This window comes from Mya arenaria, chromosome 8 (assembly GCF_026914265.1).
Source record: "Mya arenaria isolate MELC-2E11 chromosome 8, ASM2691426v1".
Taxonomy (NCBI): domain Eukaryota; kingdom Metazoa; phylum Mollusca; class Bivalvia; order Myida; family Myidae; genus Mya; species Mya arenaria.
The window spans coordinates 67,842,687-67,860,693 of record NC_069129.1 but is presented as its reverse complement, the minus strand read 5'-3'; the positions used below and the strand labels follow the sequence as shown (position 1 = coordinate 67,860,693).

The window sequence follows — 18,007 nt, the reverse complement described above, 5'->3', positions numbered from 1 at the left end:
TCAAGCACATAACACAAATGACAGTTTCTTTCTATATACTGGCTTTTGCCATTTACCAGCCCCTTCTTGTTATATCTGTGCAGATACTTTAATTTCGACAAAGCATTTCTATTTTTACCAACATTAACATTGTTAAGGTAGGACTGAAACTTAAAATTTGATATTAACACATGTTTGAGCTGTGCTAGACTCTGCTAATTCTGAGCTCCAGTTCTTTATAAACATATCAATATTTCCAACAACATATTTCAAGAATTGCTTTCCTTTAAATGGTGATGTCACACCTGATTAGACGAAGTCATTATTTTGCAATATGTGCGTGACATCATTTCCTGTTTAAAGACAGTGAATGATGACTGTTTTAAGAACATTCTTCATAAAATCAAGATGAAATATCATGTTCTCATTTTAATATGATTGAAATGCAAAATGAACTACTTCATTCAAATTAATCTTTATGAACAAAACAAAATGAAAAATAAATGTATGACTTGCTGGAATATTACCAATAGGAAATTACTTTTTCTAAAATTAATTTGTTTACAAACATGCAGAATGATATTGTTACGTTGCACATGTGAAAATACAGAAAAATATATGTGATGGTAATATTACACCAGAAACATGTTGAGGCATGTGATAAAAATAAATACTAAAATGGGCTATAAATGTGAATGTTTACAAATAAAAGAAAATTGTTTTTAATATTGTTTTGATTCTGCCCAAGAAAAATTTAAAAATGCTCAAATCATAATGAATAACATTAATAATAAAATACAAAAGTACCATAATAAAAAATAACAAATAGTTTTTCTTTAAAACAAAAAGGATAAAACATTTATATAAAGAGCATAATATATGGATAAGATTTAAAAACAGTACAGTTAAAATAAAAGGCTAAAATCTGAAATACATGTATAAGAGATGACATCCACAGTTAATACATGTACTTATATAATGAAATGATAAAAAAATGTGCACAAATAAAAATAAACAAATAGTAGAAAAATAATCACATCGTTAACAACCTTATAATCATATACCTGGTACATGTAATTACTAGCTTAATAAACATAATACTGCTTTTCATATGCGCATGTGAAATTTGAAGACTTTTGGATTATTTCCTTGCATATCCCATGATGCATGGTCGTATCCAAAATGGCAAGGACTTTGGCCTTATGTTTTCAAGGACAACTTCACTGAAGCCAGCCTTCTCTATATTGTTCCTCGTGTTTCTTCTGGCCTCACATCCATCTCCAAGCCATCTGTGGAAAGGGTTGGCGATTCCTTGAACATACCAGGTCAAAGACTTCTCCTTATCTGCGACATGTTCCACACTGACAAAGATTCCCCCCTGTAAAATATGAAATATATCAAGAAGTAAAAAAAAAAAAATGTACATGCATAACTAAACTAGATGTAATTACAATGTCTATAAATTACATCAGGACTTTCAACAGGTTCTGAAACCTAAGAGTTTTTCTAGATTCAGTGCTCCAGCTAGGCCTATATAGCAGGGTGGGGCTCCCTGCTGCCCTTTTCAAGCACCCTGTTACCTTTTAATTACACCCTGCTATGCCCTTTTGTTAGACATAGTAAATTTTCAGAAATAAGTATAAAAGTAATAAATATACATTATTTTGACACTAAAGAAAAGATAACAGCTGAGGTATTTATAACAAACTATTAGTTTTGAAAGTAGTTACAACACATAAACCATTAGAATTGAACACTGACCCTTGCAAGTGACTACTAAGGCTCATTTATTGCACATTATAAGTGCCTTTTCTGGCCTACATGTAGCACCCTGCCCTTTTTAAATCCTGGCTGGAGCTCTGTAGCTTAATGGTTTGTTTTTTCTGTAAGTCATGTATCTCATCTGTCATAAGATGCCAGATATATATTTATACTACATGTACTTTCAATAGCTTCCAAAACATTAATAAAATTTCCATTTTTCAGTGTTTTATCAATATGTATCAGTATTAGATGAAGATATACAGCTACAATGTAGCATCAGAATTTAGGGAGAAGTGTGATTTAGAACATAAACAATCCACCATGTATATAATCACATGTGATTTAGAACATAAACAATCCACCATGTATATAATCACATAAATCAATTTTACTGCTTTATAAAGATCTACTGACACTGTATACATTAAACCCTCAACTAGCATGCACTTTTGAGATGTTTTTTAGTAAGAAATAACGCATGACCGATATATTACTTGTCAAGGGCATTTGAGAAAATAATTGAAAGAAGTTTATGATGAAAATTTAATTGTGAGAAATGAAAACGAGTAATACACTTGGGTGCATAGTTAGTTCATTTAGATAAATAAATATTTCAGTTATATTTCATTTTATAGTAGTCCACAGGAACAATAAAAAATTGATGCTTGGACAATCATTGGTATTCATACTATACAGGCAGCACAGCTTGAAGACCATACAACTATGATTGTAATACCAATTCAGACATGGCTCCCAGATTGAACATTCAAAGCAAATACAAATGATGGAAAACAAAATCATAAAACACATAATTTAGAAAGCAACAACAACAATAAAAGTTGTCAACTTGTGTTTCCTGATATCATTTACTCAACAGACACGCCTTTTTCTATATAACTCTAAGTAAATTTATAAACACTTAATATAAGCCTTTACAATTTTGTCATGGATACATGCAACTAAGACAAGCAATTCTGAATTTTTATCTAGCAATGTTTTTTAATCCGTGTAGTTTTTGTATAATTTTTATTTTATTTGACATGTCTGGCAAATTTTGTACGGGTCTCACAGCTTTTTCGTAAATGACTGTCCGGATGACCAACAAATTTTGAGACGACAACATAGCTAAAAGGTACCTAAAAGCGAAATGTCTGTAAAAACTATTCTCTGATTATTCATTTTTGCAGTAGTGAGTCAATCCCATATTGACATTTGCCGTCACATAACATCGCCAAAAGTCAACCATTTCCAGTATAGAATCATGATGTTACCGGCGGACCGAAAAACCGGAAAACACCTAAGTGGCAGCGGTGTTGAAAATATTTTTTGAGAACTTGAATTGAATTGTGTTTATTTTTACTAAACGATATGTCCATGTAGTGTATCAGGAAAGCATTAAAACCAGTTGATATTCATTTTTTTACTCTTTTTGAATACCATTTTATGACATATTTGTTCGGACAGGCAAAAACTTCCAACAATCCTGTCCAACCTGGTGGACAGGCAGAATTTTTACAATTTCAAGAAGACTGTATAATAAGGGCTGTAAAGTCTGCTAGTCTGGATATCATGTGCCACATTAGATCATTTCAGCAACAAATCTGGGCTGTATAAAACTGTTGTTCCGTATTATCCAGGATTGGCTGAATTATGAATGGTTTGCAGTTTCAAAAACTGTTGAAGTTTATAATTACCTTTACTAAAACCCTTTTAATTTCTTTGAGACAATCATCAACATCTTTCACTGAGCAAAGAACCAAGGTGCAGATTACAACATCAAATTGTTTGTCCTCAAAAGGCATGTTTTCTGCAAACCCAGTCACAATTTCTGCCTCAACAACTTTGTCATTTTTCTTCAGATTACTCTTAATGTAGCCAACAAAGTGAGGATTCGGATCTAAGCATGTTAGAGATGTGTTGTCAGGTAAAAACTGGAGATTTGCTGCAGTCCCTGCGCCTACTTCTAAAACTTTCAAATCATGATTGACGTCCCGTTTATGTTTGTGCACGTACTGAAAAACTTCAGTTTTGTATTTATATAATCCCCTGTTCATCCGATTGGTAACTCTATCCATAAACCATGCGAACATGCGCTGTTGTGTGTGGTATTTTATTCTCTTCCGAAAGAGCCACATTGCACTAGCTATGACAACAGCAGAACCTATCTTGTAAATCAGAAAATTTTGCACAACTGCATCTTCGGCCGACATTTTGTTCAAGCGTATCATGTGATGGTGTAATCAGTCAAATCGTATTTATTGAAACGTTTTTGTTTTTCTCCTTCCTGGGTTACCTACCCTTATCGTTTCATGGTCGGAAAGGGCTAGAAAAGGCAGCAGCTCGTAGATAACCAGTAGGAAGAGACCAGATGAATTAGTTGCACTCAACTAAATATTCAAGGTTTTTCTTTCAGAATGCTGATATTAAAAAAGAAAATATCAACATAATTGAACAGTTTTAGCTGAAATATTGCAAATTAATACTCATTCTCAAAGATTCCACCCCTAACTGCATAGTGTATGGTGAACTTGGTGTAAACCCATAGCTTTACAAATTAAATCGAGAGTTTTATGTTATTGGAGCAAGATTGTGAACGAAAAAGATTGTAAAATATCTAAGTTGTTATATAATACGGTTCTAAAACTACATAATAGTAATGTTATTGTTTCTCCATGGTTATAATTCGTTAGCAATACCTTAAACGAACTTGGTTCGTCTGAATATTTAAGAAGTCAGTCAATCATTAGCCCTGTTAATTTCAAGTCAATTGTTAAAAGTAGACTGTATGACAAATTCTTACAAAACTGGACTAGTACTGTAGATAGCTCTTCCAAATGTCTTGTACATAGAATGTTTAAGAGTAATCATTGTTTTGGAGATTATCCTGACTTGTTACCTAGTAACCTTAGTAAAATACTTTGTAAATTTAGGACCACAAACCATTCTTTGCCAATTGAAAAAGGCAGGCATTTGAACATTGAGAGAAACAAAAGATTATGTCAGTCATGTACTAAGAATGTTATTGGTGATTGGCATTGTTCTATAAAATAATCTTACTGAAATTCAGATGACTCACTCTCCATATTCCGATTATCTACAAGATCTGTTCATAATTACAGTACCATTCCGCTGTGTATTATTGCTCCATATTTTCATTGATGTTGTTTAGTAAAGTTTTTTTTCTTCTTTTTTTGTGTGTTTGACATGTTTGTTTACTGTTTTATTTGATGTCAGTTAATATGTGTATCGTTGTTTTGTGATATCACATGCATATTATATGTCATGATGAAAATAAAACTTGAAACTTGGCTCCCACACTAGAATTGCAGGTTTGATCACATCTGTAATTCTTCTGTCCTTAAATAAAAAAAAATTCTAATGGTGTTGATGCTGCAATAATAATAATTCAAATTGAAGAATAAGTGATTTGGATTTGTTTTTTTTTAAAAAAGGGAAAAAAACCCACTCTTGAAATTTACACTAAATGCAAAGATCTGTTTCACCAATATGGTTCTATGGGCTAAAACTCCTTTTAATAAAAATGTCTACAGTCAATAATACATTTCACCAGACATGTCAGGTGGTAAAAGATTTTTCATTACATTTCAGAAGTTATTGTGTGTTGTACTGGTGACAAGAAAAATCCTATGACCAGACTTATAAATGAAAGATATTGATGTTGTGATGGAAGTAATACTAAAATTAGCAACATAAAATTCATATCAGTATACATAAACAAAATTGCACTAGACTCATATTGGTTAGTATAAGTTGCGAACAGTGTTGGCTAGATCGGGCTGTATGGTAATGCACTTGTGTTGTCATGTATCCAGTATGAAGATTTATCTGTATAACACAGGGATGTCACTGGATACCGTGCAGTTTATTGTTACCCAATTTAGGACAAAATGTTTCTAGGAAAGTTTTAATTACCGTGATTTGGCGTTTAATAAGGATTATTCTGGTAAAACTACATCCGAAATTGGCATTACATTCGCATTATGCGAACACTGTTCGTACGTAACAGTTACCAAAAATGCTATAGTTGAAGAATAATTAAATCAATGACAAAACTCTGCTGTGCTATAGTTAAAAAGCATCTAAGACAGCTGTGACAAGAATTTCGCATTTTCAGCTAATGGTTAACACGTTTATACTAGTGCCCATACGTTGTATATTCAGCAGCTAGGTCGCCATTTTTGGGCTACGCCAGATGTAACCTGTTGTTGTACAGATTATGCTGGGAACCAGACAACTCCTTCCAGTAGACGATTGCAATCTATACAGGGTTTCCCATAACCGACAGATTAATCTTTGACTTTATAGAATGGTCAGTTTAATGCAGATAATATCTCATAACATGAATATTGACATAACAGGAGTGTAATGAATATTTTTTTTATTTCTTTGTACGTCATACAATAGTCTGCATTTGTAGCCTACTTCATAATTCGGCATTTAGGCTTATCTTTAAAGACGCCGCCAATAAATAAATGAATTTAGGTTTGATCTAAAAACATACTATTTACTTGGATGCATTTCTTCTATGTGTACATGTGCTCGTAGTTGTCCAGTGTACATGTGCTCGTAGTTGTCCAGTGTACATGTGCTCGTAGTTGTCCAGTGTACATGTCCTCAAAGTTGTTCAGTGGACATTTGCTCGCAGTTGTCCAGTGTTCATGTGCTCGTAGTTGTTCAGTGTACATGTGCTCGTAGTTGTCCAGTGTACATGTGCTCGTAGTTGTCCAGTGAACATTTGCTCGCAGTTGTCCAGTGTACATGTGCTCGTAGTTGTTCAGTGTACATGTGCTCGTAGTTGTCCAGTGTACATGTGCTCGCAGTTGTCCAGTGTACATGTGCTCGTAGTTGTCCAGTGTACATGTGCTCGTAGTTGTCCAGTGTACATGTGCTCGTAGTTGTTCAGTGTACATGTGCTCGTAGTTGTTCAGTGTACATGTGCTCGTAGTTGTCCAGTGTACACGTGCTCGTAGTTATACAGTGAACATGTGCTCGTAGTTGTCCAGTGTACATGTGCTCGTAGTTGTCCAGTGAACATGTGCTCGTAGTTGTTCAGTGAACATGTGCTCGTAGTTGTCCAGTGAACATGTGCTCGTAGTTGTCCAGTGTACATGTGCTCGTAGTTGTTCAGTAAACATGTGCTCGTAGTTATACAGTGAACATGTGCTCGTAGTTATACAGTGAACACGTGCTCGTAGTTATACAGTGAACACGTGCTCGTAGTTATACAGTGAACATGTGCTCGTAGTTGTTCAGTAAACATGTGCTCGTAGTTATACAGTGAACATGTGCTCGTAGTTATACAGTGAACATGTGCTCGTAGTTATACAGTGAACATGTGCTCGTAGTTGTTCAGTAAACATGTGCTCGTAGTTATACAGTGAACATGTGCTCGTAGTTATACAGTGAACATGTGCTCGTAGTTTTCTAGTAAACTCGTGCTCGTAGTTGTCGAGTGAACATGTGCTCGTAGTTGTCTAGTGAACATGTGCTCGTAGTTGTCTAGTGAACATGTGCTCGTAGTTGTCCAGTGAACATGTGCTTGCAGTTGTCCTGTGAACATATGCTCGTAAGAATACAGTGAACACGTGCTCGTAGTTGTCTAGTGAACATGTGCTCGTAGTTATACAGTGAACATGTGCTTGCAGTTGTCTAGTGAACACATGCTCGTAGTTATACAGTGAACATGTGCTCGTAGTTGTTCAGTAAACATGTGCTCGTAGTTGTCCAGTGAACATGTGCTCGTAGTTGTCTAGTGAACACGTGCTCGTAGTTGTCTAGTGAACATGTGCTTGCAGTTGTCCAGTGAACATGTGCTCGTAGTTATACAGTGAACACGTGCTCGTAGTTATACAGTGAACACGTGCTCGTAGTTATACAGTGAACATGTGCTCGTAGTTATACAGTGAACACGTGCTCGTAGTTGTCTAGTGAACATGTGCTCGTAGTTGTCTAGTGAACATGTGCTCGTAGTTATACAGTGAACATGTGCTCGTAGTTGTCTAGTGAACATGTGCTCGTAGTTGTCTAGTGAACATGTGCTCGTAGTTGTCCAGTGAACATGTGCTCGTAGTTGTCCAGTGAACACGTGCTCGTAGTTGTCTAGTGAACATGTGCTCGTAGTTATACAGTGAACATGTGCTCGAAGTTATACAGTGAACACGTGCTCGTAGTTGTCTAGTGAACACGTGCTCGTAGTTGTCTAGTGAACATGTGCTCGTAGTTGTCCAGTGAACATGTGCTCGTAGTTGTCTAGTGAACATGTGCTCGTAGTTGTCTAGTGAACATGTGCTCGTAGTTGTCCAGTGTACACGTGCTCGTAGTTGTCTAGTGAACACGTGCTCGTAGTTGTCTAGTGAACACGTGCTCGTAGTTGTCTAGTGAACATGTGCTCGTAGTTATACAGTGAACACGTGCTCGTAGTTGTCCAGTGAACACGTGCTCGTAGTTGTCTAGTGAACACGTGCTCGTAGTTGTCTAGTGAACATGTGCTCGTAGTTGTCCAGTGAACATGTGCTCGTAGTTGTCTAGTGAACATGTGCTCGTAGTTGTCTAGTGAACATGTGCTCGTAGTTGTCCAGTGAACATGTGCTCGTAGTTGTCTAGTGAACATGTGCTCGTAGTTGTCTAGTGAACATGTGCTCGTAGTTGTCTAGTGAACATGTGCTCGTAGTTGTCTAGTGAACACGTGCTCGTAGTTGTCTAGTGAACATGTACTTGCAGTTGTTCAGTGAACATGTGCTTGCAGTTGTTCAGTGAACATGTACTTGCATTTGTTCAGTGAACATGTACTTGCAGTTGTTCAGTGAACACGTGCTTGCAGTTGTCCAGTGAAAATGTGCTCGTAGTTGTCCAGTGAACGTGTGATTGCAGTTGTCCAGTGAACATGTGCTCGTAGTTGTCCAGTGTACATGTGCTCGTAGTTATACAGTGAACATGTGCTCGTAGTTTTCTAGTGGACATGTGCTCGTAGTTGTCTAGTGAACATGTGCTCGTAGTTGTTCAGTGCGCATTTGATCGTAGTTGTCCAATGAAAATGTGTTTATGACGTTTAATTCTGATTGACCGATATTGCTGTCGTTTTGTAAATGTTAGCAGGTTATCATCCTAGAGGCTTTACTGAATAAAGAACTGTAAGAAAAAAAGAAGCGACATTATAGCAAACAAATGTCGCATTTTTGTTCTTGAACACACAAAAGGCGGCGGGGGGGGGGGGGGGGAATCCTATTAGGGTCATTGCTATTACCTACCCCTCGCCTTTTGAAAATGTGCAAGGAAAAACGTGTCATTTGTTTGCAGTTACATTTTCGCATCTTCTTTCTGTCAAATTTGTAGCACTTTGTATAGAAAAACTATAGTGTTTTTATGTGAAATTCGATAAAAAACGATGCGAGATTTGACATCAACATCTTTTTAGAGAAGTCTGTCTGGAGAAATACGTGACATTTATTGTTATATCGGCGCATCATTCTTCATTGAAAACCAAGAGGTTTAATTATATGAAGTTCTGTTTAAATTGAAAAAAAATACTAAATTTAAAATTTACTTCGTGAAGTGGTCTGCAGGATCTGATAAGCTCCGCCTACCAGTCATCGAGTAGCATTCACGCATTATATTAATGTATTTCAAGAATCATTGTTAGTTGTTGTTAAACTGCGGTACAGAATACACCTATTATACAAATCCTGTTTCGGGTCTGACTTACCCCTTTACATACACAAGAGTCTGTTACTTTATGGTCTTAGTATACTTAACGCAGAGCATTACACTTCGGTGCATCTATTTTTAATAAGTCTGTCTGGAGCAACAAAACGCGATACTAATTGTTGAATCGGCGCATATTTTTACTTCGAGGTTTTTAAGATAAAGAACTGCAGAAATTGAGGAAAATATGTTTTAGTAAACATATTGCGTTTTTTCTTGGACATTTTCAAAAGGCGAGGGGCTGGATCGCGATGGCCCGAATTGGATTCCGTATGATTCTTTGTTTGTGTGCGAAGTGTTTATGTATATATATATATATATATATATATATATATATATATATATATATATATATATATATATATATATATATATGTTTTCACGAAATTAACCAATGGCTAAACAATATAACAATAAAATTAAGTTCACTATGTTCTTCGTCTGTCAACTCAATTAATATATGTACTCGTTAAAGTATCCTGGTTTCAAAATGATAAGATGTTGCATGCAGATGTCTGGGTATTACGCTGCGTTTAATGTCGGTTTTCAAAAGGCATGCGGTCGGATCTGGACCCCTGCATTGGGAATCGGACGGGTATAAAAGTATTTTAATGGTGGCGAAAAGTAAGACAATTAGAAATTGTAGAGCCCGTCACCTACTCTAATATTATGTTTATATGCCGACATTTTCACAGGGGGTAGATTTGTCCCTGAAATACTTTTTGACGCGTTTATATAGTAATTTAGGAAATGACTATTTCCAATAGTTCGCATTGAAAAGTGCATAAAACATAAATATGGTAAAGCTTATATTTCAATATATGTACGTCTATTGTGAATTTGTCTAATATTCAACCGGAAGCGCGCTCTTCAGGCCATGTGTTCCCGTCCGCTGTTTATGGTTATGCGTGCATGTTTATGTTCATTTTGGCTTCATCACTACAGTTAAATCGTTGATAGATGAACGGATGTACTTGATGTAACTCATCGGACATGATATTTCAAACCAATTGTACGTTCGACTTTGTGCTGATTTAGTAAATATATTGCAGCTTGCAGGAATCACGAATCAAACTGGCTGTTTACTAGGCACAGATGTCCATCACATAGCTTGAACACATAAATATGTCCCTAAGAGGCCTTTGATTTAATTCCCAAATAAAACTAATAATATGACATTTCAATAAATTCTAGAAGTTTACTTGAAAAGTATCATATAAAATGGACAAGGTGATCAATTACAGAAATGGCCAGGTCAGACATTTGAAGTGGAGAATGATGATATCATGTCCCAGGCGTAGACAATCATTTAGAATGTTTCCAAAGCCTCTTGTTTTCCAAATTAATTCTAAATGTTCATCATGCAAATATCGAGCAAAAAACAAAGTTTACAACTGTATAAAAGATAGCTTAGAGTTAACAATAATCCTACGTTGCGCGTTTATCCTGAGCTATATCATTTGTAATGAATTGACAGCGCATTATATAAGTGTTGCATGTTTTAATTTTGAACAGTATGTTATTTTATCAAACAACTAATGACAAATCATCAAATTATGGCAACATACAAACAATACATTCAGATAAGATAGAAACGAAAAGCCCTGTCAGCAGCCTTCAATTGTACATGTCAAACCTTTAAGTGTGCTTCATGCCTGGGTGAGATATATATATATATATGTATGTATTGCACTGTAAGGCACTAAATATTTGATTTATCACTGATTAAATATACATTGTGTACTTTGCATTCGTTTATGTCAATTATAGTGCATCCTTCCAAATTCAGCGATTGCAAAGCATGTTTCACACCTTTGCGATTTTCTGCGTTGATGTGCCGGGTACGGCAAGCTCTGTGTATGGCGGCGGCGGCTCCATGGGCAACTGGGAGCGTTCGGGTGTCACCAAGGAGTCAATATCACTATACTTTGGCGGCCCTGACGGCTCTGTGCCAGTGTCTATAGTCTGAACCATGCCCTGATTGCCAACACTGTTACCGCTGATAACGCTGACCTGCACGTCGGTGGGGCTGTACGGGGGAGGGGTGGGAGGTTCGAACCCAAAGTTAGTAAACCCCTGCGGTTCGGTAGTGGATGCCGGGCCGTTGCGGCGTCGGTACTCCTCATTCTGGTGCCTAATGTCTGCCCATACGTCTCTGTAGTCGTTTACCTGCCGGATGACGCCGAACCTACCCCGGTATGCCACCATACCGAACGCAGGGCCGTACCGTCGCAGCAGACCCAGCCCAACTACCGACGTACTGATCCCCACCACATCGAAGGCAAACAACAACCCGGCCAGTATTTTATTTGAGCGGATATTTGTTTCGTATGTACATTCCTCCTCGTCCATTATACACAGCCCGTAAATCCACACCGTCGAAATGGCGAAGATGCACACGAAAAACATGAATAATGAAATAGCTCTGTGCCAGTTTGCCTGAAATTAGAAGGACTTCATACAATCTTAATAAGATGAGGGTGAAATCTATATCAGCCAGTCTAAAGCTCTAGAATTATTCTTTAAATCCGTGTATAAACACATTTCCTGTTAAATTAAAATAATTAAAAACTGCCCGACTAAACACTTAAGTCTGTGTTCCAGCTGGGATGGGTAAGATTCCCGGGCTGGGTGCACGTGAGATTCCCGAGCTGGGTGCACGTGATATGTCCGGGCTAGGTGCACTTGAGTTTGTTTCATGATGGTCACCAAGCCAAACAAATTGGTGTTCTACCCCTTCAACAGTAGACAATGGCGCAACCTGATGCCATCGAGTGTGACGATTCGTCATAACGTTACATGCGAGGCTCTACTTACAGCACAGTTGACCTCCCTTTTAGCGTCCTCACAGGTCGTACAGTATGGACCCTTGTTGTATACGCGGAACGCCAGCAGGCTCGCGATGATCAGCTACCAAATTAACATGAGTACAAAGAGTTAAACAATTGATTCAAAATGTAGCTCTTATAAATGTTCTTGTATTTGATGTTTGCTTAGTTTAAAAAAAAACTACTTTGAGGTTTTAACACACACAAAGCAATGACTTGAAAGCATACGGCGAATAAAAACACTTGTTAATGAGTCAATGCAATTGTAATATAACTTGAAACAACACTAGAAAAACATTTCAAATTCAAATACATTTTATATCAAGACATGAACGAGTGATGTACATACACTCTCACAAAAAAACAGCAGGTATTAGTAATCAATTGTTGTAACCACGCGAAGATAAGCTAAATTAAGGAACGTCACGTCAATTTCACGGCCTAAAGTGTGCTTACAAACGATCCATTTGCGAAGCCGCCTGCGTAGTATGGGAAACCTTCCTCCCTCAAGTGGGTCGCGAAGGCGGCGCATGCGATCGATCCAACACCAGCAGTGAACTGGATGATGGACATTGTGAGGTAGGTGCGTACGGCCGCCCGCCTCTTTCGCTCCAAATGGAGGCTGTCAGGATCAGTGACATCTGAAAACAGACAAGACATGGTATGGCGTACATTGTTCGTCATATTTGCGGGTCTTAAATCACACTATATATGAAACATTGTTTACAGACACATTACAAGTGCAAAACACAAGTGGTGCTGATGTGGCAGATCACTACATTTGTAAGCATGGACCAATGGGATTTGAGTTTAATTTCAATTCGCTCGTGATTGAAATCCGTAGAACGCTTGGTTGATAATTTTATTTTGTAAAACGAATTGACTGACACGTGATGGGTTTTATAAGTAATGGTATTCGAAGAAAAATGAGGGTTCGGTTTTGTTCGGCGTGTTTCGAATCGACGATGTGACTCGTGACTAGTAATGCGGTGTGCAACCGCCTGAACTATGGATGGTTACATACTCGCATATTGCAAAAATTGCTTAAATGACGTCTTTGGCCCTATGTGCTATGGCATCTAACTATAGTGTGCCGTACGAAGGCCAGTATATGCTACTAAATTTAACGGAGTGATTTGGGCAAGTTCCACCATGGAAATAAAGGCTTAAGACTGTCAAAAATGTTTTGGTTTAAACTTATAATAAGAATATAAATACATACCCACTATAGGGTTTTGGTCGATTAAACAAAATATAACTTCAATTTATCACAATTCCTAACATTTTAAGAAATTCAGAATGTTCAAGTTTACCACAGCCCAGTAAAATCTGCCTATACTTATCTTCACATTCCATGACCCTTTTCTGGAGCAGTCTTTCTTTTTAAAAACCTGGCTTAAACCCTATGCATACCCGAGATTTCGGGTCCGTGTGTATAAGGTTAGTGCAGGTTATGATTTCGTGATTTATTTACATTTCTCGATCTGTTTGATTTTTATATTATAATTGCTGGCTCCGGCATGGCCACTCACACCCCTGGCCTGGCTGTGTGTAAAAGATGCAAAAAAAGATTTACAGTACAAGACGGACTCGACATCTTATTTGAGAAGGCACATTGACAAGTTCACAGACGTCATCCGCGTTATTTTTTGGTCGATTTCTTAACTACTATGGCCGATTTCTGATTTATGTTCAATATAAAACCTTACGCGGCAATGTAACAGGACGTGCAGGATCATTATCACCCAGCTGTAATATTTAATCAATTATATTGACATGGAAAACAAGACAGTCATATACTCACTGTCGGGCTGAAGAGAACATTATAAAGAAAGAATAACTCAATTAAACTGAACTATTTAAGAATAATTGTCCTAATAAATCAATCATTATAAAGGCAAAAAATACTGGCAAACAACGAAGTTTACATATGTGAGACCGCAACATTCACATTTTTACAAACATATCTAACTTGCGTGCTCGAGCGGGCAATTTATAAATACAGTCATCAATCAGCACATTGTTTACAATTTTTTCGTCATTTTAGTTTTGTCTCTTCGAGATTTTTAAAAGCTGTTATCTTTTCATTATGTAAATGAGCACATTTTTCACAAATTGATATGTAAATCTACCATCAGCTTCATGAATTTTGCTTAGTTTGTTAGGTCTTGAGTGCGACAAAAACAGATTGCAGATCTAGCGGATTAAGTGTGTGGGGGTGGGGAGGGGCACCGACAGACAGACAAAAGACGGACGGACCGACAGACGAATGAGCAACAGAACACTGCTTACATTGCCATACACGCTTACACATGTATGGAATGCAACTGACATATAAAACAACTTTTGTAAAACAAATGTGCTTCGGTATGGTATGCGACCCCCATATCCCCCTTCGGTATGGTATGCGACCCCCATATCCCCCTTCGGTATGGTATGCGACCCCCATATCCCCCTTCTTTGACCGTACCCATGTTACACAAAAATGATTTGTGAAAATCGTGATCAATATTTCACAAAATTGTGAAAACTATGATGTGTGAATGCTCTAGTTCAACATGTGCCTGAAACTGACCTGGATAATCCTGTATCAGTATGCGGTAAATATTTGCGAACTAAATCACTGCTTACTATTCAAATACTTTTGCGGGAGTCTTATCAATTTAAGGGCATTCAAACCTTAACCGTTCTTTTGAAATTACCTTTAACATAAGAGAAACTTGTATGTTATAAATGACCAACATGTAATTAAGCAGACCTGTATTGGTAAACTCAATGGCTGTATACCATAATTACCGAATTTTGGTTTTCTTGCAAAAACTTTTCAAATGGTTTTGTAATGACATTCTAATAGCCTAAACTAGTTCTGGCCTGAATTTCTCGCAATATCTTTAGCCGATCAGGTTTAAGTATCAGGTTTCATTTTGGTAAACAACTTGTTCTTAAACTTGAACCTTGTGTTGTTTTTTTTCGGCAAGGTTTATATTGATTCTTACTGAGCTATAGGTATGCACATACAAATGGCATATTTAAACTGTTCTTGATAAATGGACATAAAATATCTCTTAATTCACTATCGTGAACCATTCTCTAATCCAATAATATGTATGTATGTATATATACATATATATTTAATATACCTTTTCATGTATGTTGTGTACTGACTCATTGTAAAAAAACATCTTTGTTATAGAAAAGATAGCTATCAATTCAATAGTCTTTATTCAACCAACAGTCAACACCAAATGCAAGGGAAAATACAAACTTTAACTTATAAATAAACGCCATGCTGTTTTCAGCTAATTTAAAAAAAAAGAAGTAGTTGAATATTGTTTTTAAATTAACAGTTTCGGATCATGTGTGCATTTATTGATTTTGACTCATTTGTTGGAATAGCCTAAATTACAATGTCATGATCCCACCCTTTTGATGTTTTGTTTTATATACCGATATTATATAAATAACACTTAAGAAGACGTCATGGTTTTATAGATTCTTACTATAAATAGATCATCATCAGGGTATTTAATAATAAGCTGATATATTTTGAATAATTTGAGTGATCCTTTAAGATATTGCAACGATCGATTGATTTCCTTTTCTAACATAACCATAATCGATAATAAGGTACACCTGTATAAGTCACTGTCTTGAGTGTCATAATCACCGCGGTATTTATAGAGGACATATGTTAAATAATGGATATAGAACATTGTATAACAATACCAAGTGCCTTATCTACATGAACAAAGTGATTCACCTAATAAGTATCATAATCAATCAATCAATCAATACAACTCACCGCGATGCTCCATGGCAAACGGTTTAGCCTGATTTATCCGAGACCTGCCATTACACCAATCTACAGACGTGTGTTTACAATCATGTGTGCACCTTTTATAAGTCCGTAAACAGTATGTGCTTATATATACGATATATGGTTGCACGCTCTGATAACTAGAGAGGTATGGAGGTTATATAAGAACACGCTTGTTGAACAAGCAATACACACAACCACGTTCACTGTGCATTCAGCAATGCCTGGTATGAACCCTCTAATCGATACAGTGTTTTACCCCGATGCTACTGCAGGAGAATGTCGGAGATCGATGAAAACAACTGGGTGACATGTATCGAAAGATGACGAAGACAAAACCTAAAGTCCCTGTATATATATAGATGTTATTTTAATGCGTGATATGTCCCGCGGCGTTTTAAAAACTATTTTAGTCATGACCATGTTGTATCGCTGCATTGTGGTATTACAATGTTTGTGATACTTATTTATTTCTATTCTTGAACTTACTAAAAAAATTGTATTTATCATAAATTGTCACCTGGTTAAGATAAGAAACATCACACTTTCAAACATATACATGTTATGATTTTCAAAATGAACTGCAGCGAAAATAACATATAAATCCTAGGTTTTAATGTATATAGTATTATGTTTCTGATCATAATTGATGTTGTTGCTGTTGCTGATAATGATGGCTAGTAAAGAATTCAATTTGACAATAAGATTGACAACGGCTTATCAGCAGACGCATTGTAATACTTTTCTCTACGAATAGAGGAAGGGAAATAGTCTAATTTTAGGATGGAAGTTGTCAAGTGAGAACGTTGTCTGCCTCTCATGAAATAAGTTGTGGTGTCGATCCCCACATGGAAACTCTCATGGCCTCTCATGGTACTGGTTTCTACTCGGGACATGGACTCGAGTGCGTGCCTTCAGCTCTCGACATAATACATGAAGAAGCGTATATAATATATTGTAAATTAATGCTATTCAAGCGGTGATCAAGCGACTTATATGTAAAATAAACAAGTGAGATTTTGTTGACGACAATACAAAGTCATGTTGCATCATATGACATAAACGGTCCATTACAAATGTAAAATGATGAAAAGGTAGCAAATGATAATAGCGTACGTGCATTATAATCGAAATACATATAACGAAGGCTGTTCAGGAAGTTCGTGGATGTTTTACGTACATATTCATATAATTTATTTATTCTTGAAGAAACGTTCAGGCCAATCCGTAAGTGATCTTGTATTATGTTTTATTTCAGCTTCAGCTAAATAAAGCATAAATTATTGATGTTATAAAAACGATGTCGTTGATAACTTTTACTATTTTTCTGAACAATCGGCCGTTTGCTTGAATTTGCGTTTCAAGTTTTGTTTACAAACAATTGATATAAAACATAAGTATAGACACTCAAATGGCGATAGATTTGCTGTATATACTTTATATTCAAAGTACTTTGAGTTTGCACTATTCCACTACCTCCGTGCCCGACTTCAGGCTGATTATGCTATTATATTATGTCTCTAATGCTACTATTATTATGTCACAATCATGTACAACGAATGTCAAAATGTTTTCAGATGAGATGCCGTTGATTCCGTAGCTAATATTTTTTTTGAGTGATTAAATCGTCATCAAAATACAATGTAGACGTAGCATATATTTCTTGCTACAGTTTAAATGAAAAAATAAATAAAAAATAAATACGACTTAATTTAGCAATTTGTTTATAAGTGAAAATGTGCACATATTGTAATGTTTGTCAATGTCTTACATGCTTTAATAAATCTAAAGGGATCAAATTGTTTATTCAGAATATGCTTAAATATTCAAATCGTTTGTTACGTGCTTTCGTAAATAAAACCCCAGTCCAACCGAAATCCCGGACTGTCCTGGATCA

General features: G+C 36.3%; 2 protein-coding genes across 2 annotated transcripts; both read right to left on the bottom strand.

Moving 5' to 3' along the window:
• Positions 1 to 395: 395 nt before the first annotated feature.
• Positions 396 to 3,957, bottom strand: LOC128244974 (thiol S-methyltransferase METTL7B-like). The gene is made up of 2 exons (XM_052963146.1): positions 3,438 to 3,957; positions 396 to 1,357 (listed from the first exon to the last, which is right to left on the bottom strand). The coding sequence occupies exons 1-2, from the start codon at positions 3,951 to 3,953 to the stop codon at positions 1,121 to 1,123; spliced, it is 753 nt and encodes a 250-aa protein (XP_052819106.1). The 5' UTR covers positions 3,954 to 3,957; the 3' UTR covers positions 396 to 1,120.
• A 6,692-nt stretch (positions 3,958 to 10,649) lies between these two features.
• LOC128242408 (uncharacterized) lies at positions 10,650 to 16,245 on the bottom strand. Its single transcript, XM_052959546.1, has 4 exons — positions 16,096 to 16,245; positions 12,750 to 12,934; positions 12,283 to 12,375; positions 10,650 to 11,904 (listed from the first exon to the last, which is right to left on the bottom strand). Exons 1-4 carry the CDS (start codon positions 16,106 to 16,108, stop codon positions 11,272 to 11,274), a joined length of 924 nt encoding a protein of 307 aa, XP_052815506.1. The 5' UTR covers positions 16,109 to 16,245; the 3' UTR covers positions 10,650 to 11,271.
• Positions 16,246 to 18,007: the final 1,762 nt, after the last annotated feature.

Coding starts and splice junctions, on each gene's coding strand:
- LOC128242408 (XM_052959546.1), bottom strand. Junction 12,376..12,749: donor GCTTCGCAAATGGATCGTTT/GTAAGCACACTT, acceptor TTAATTTGGTAG/CTGATCATCGCGAGCCTGCT. Junction 11,905..12,282: donor AAAGGGAGGTCAACTGTGCT/GTAAGTAGAGCC, acceptor TTCTAATTTCAG/GCAAACTGGCACAGAGCTAT.
- LOC128244974 (XM_052963146.1), bottom strand. CDS start 3,953: ATGTCGGCCGAAGATGCAGTTGTGCAAAATTTTCTGATTTACAAGATA. Junction 1,358..3,437: donor TTAAAAGGGTTTTAGTAAAG/GTAATTATAAAC, acceptor CATATTTTACAG/GGGGGAATCTTTGTCAGTGT.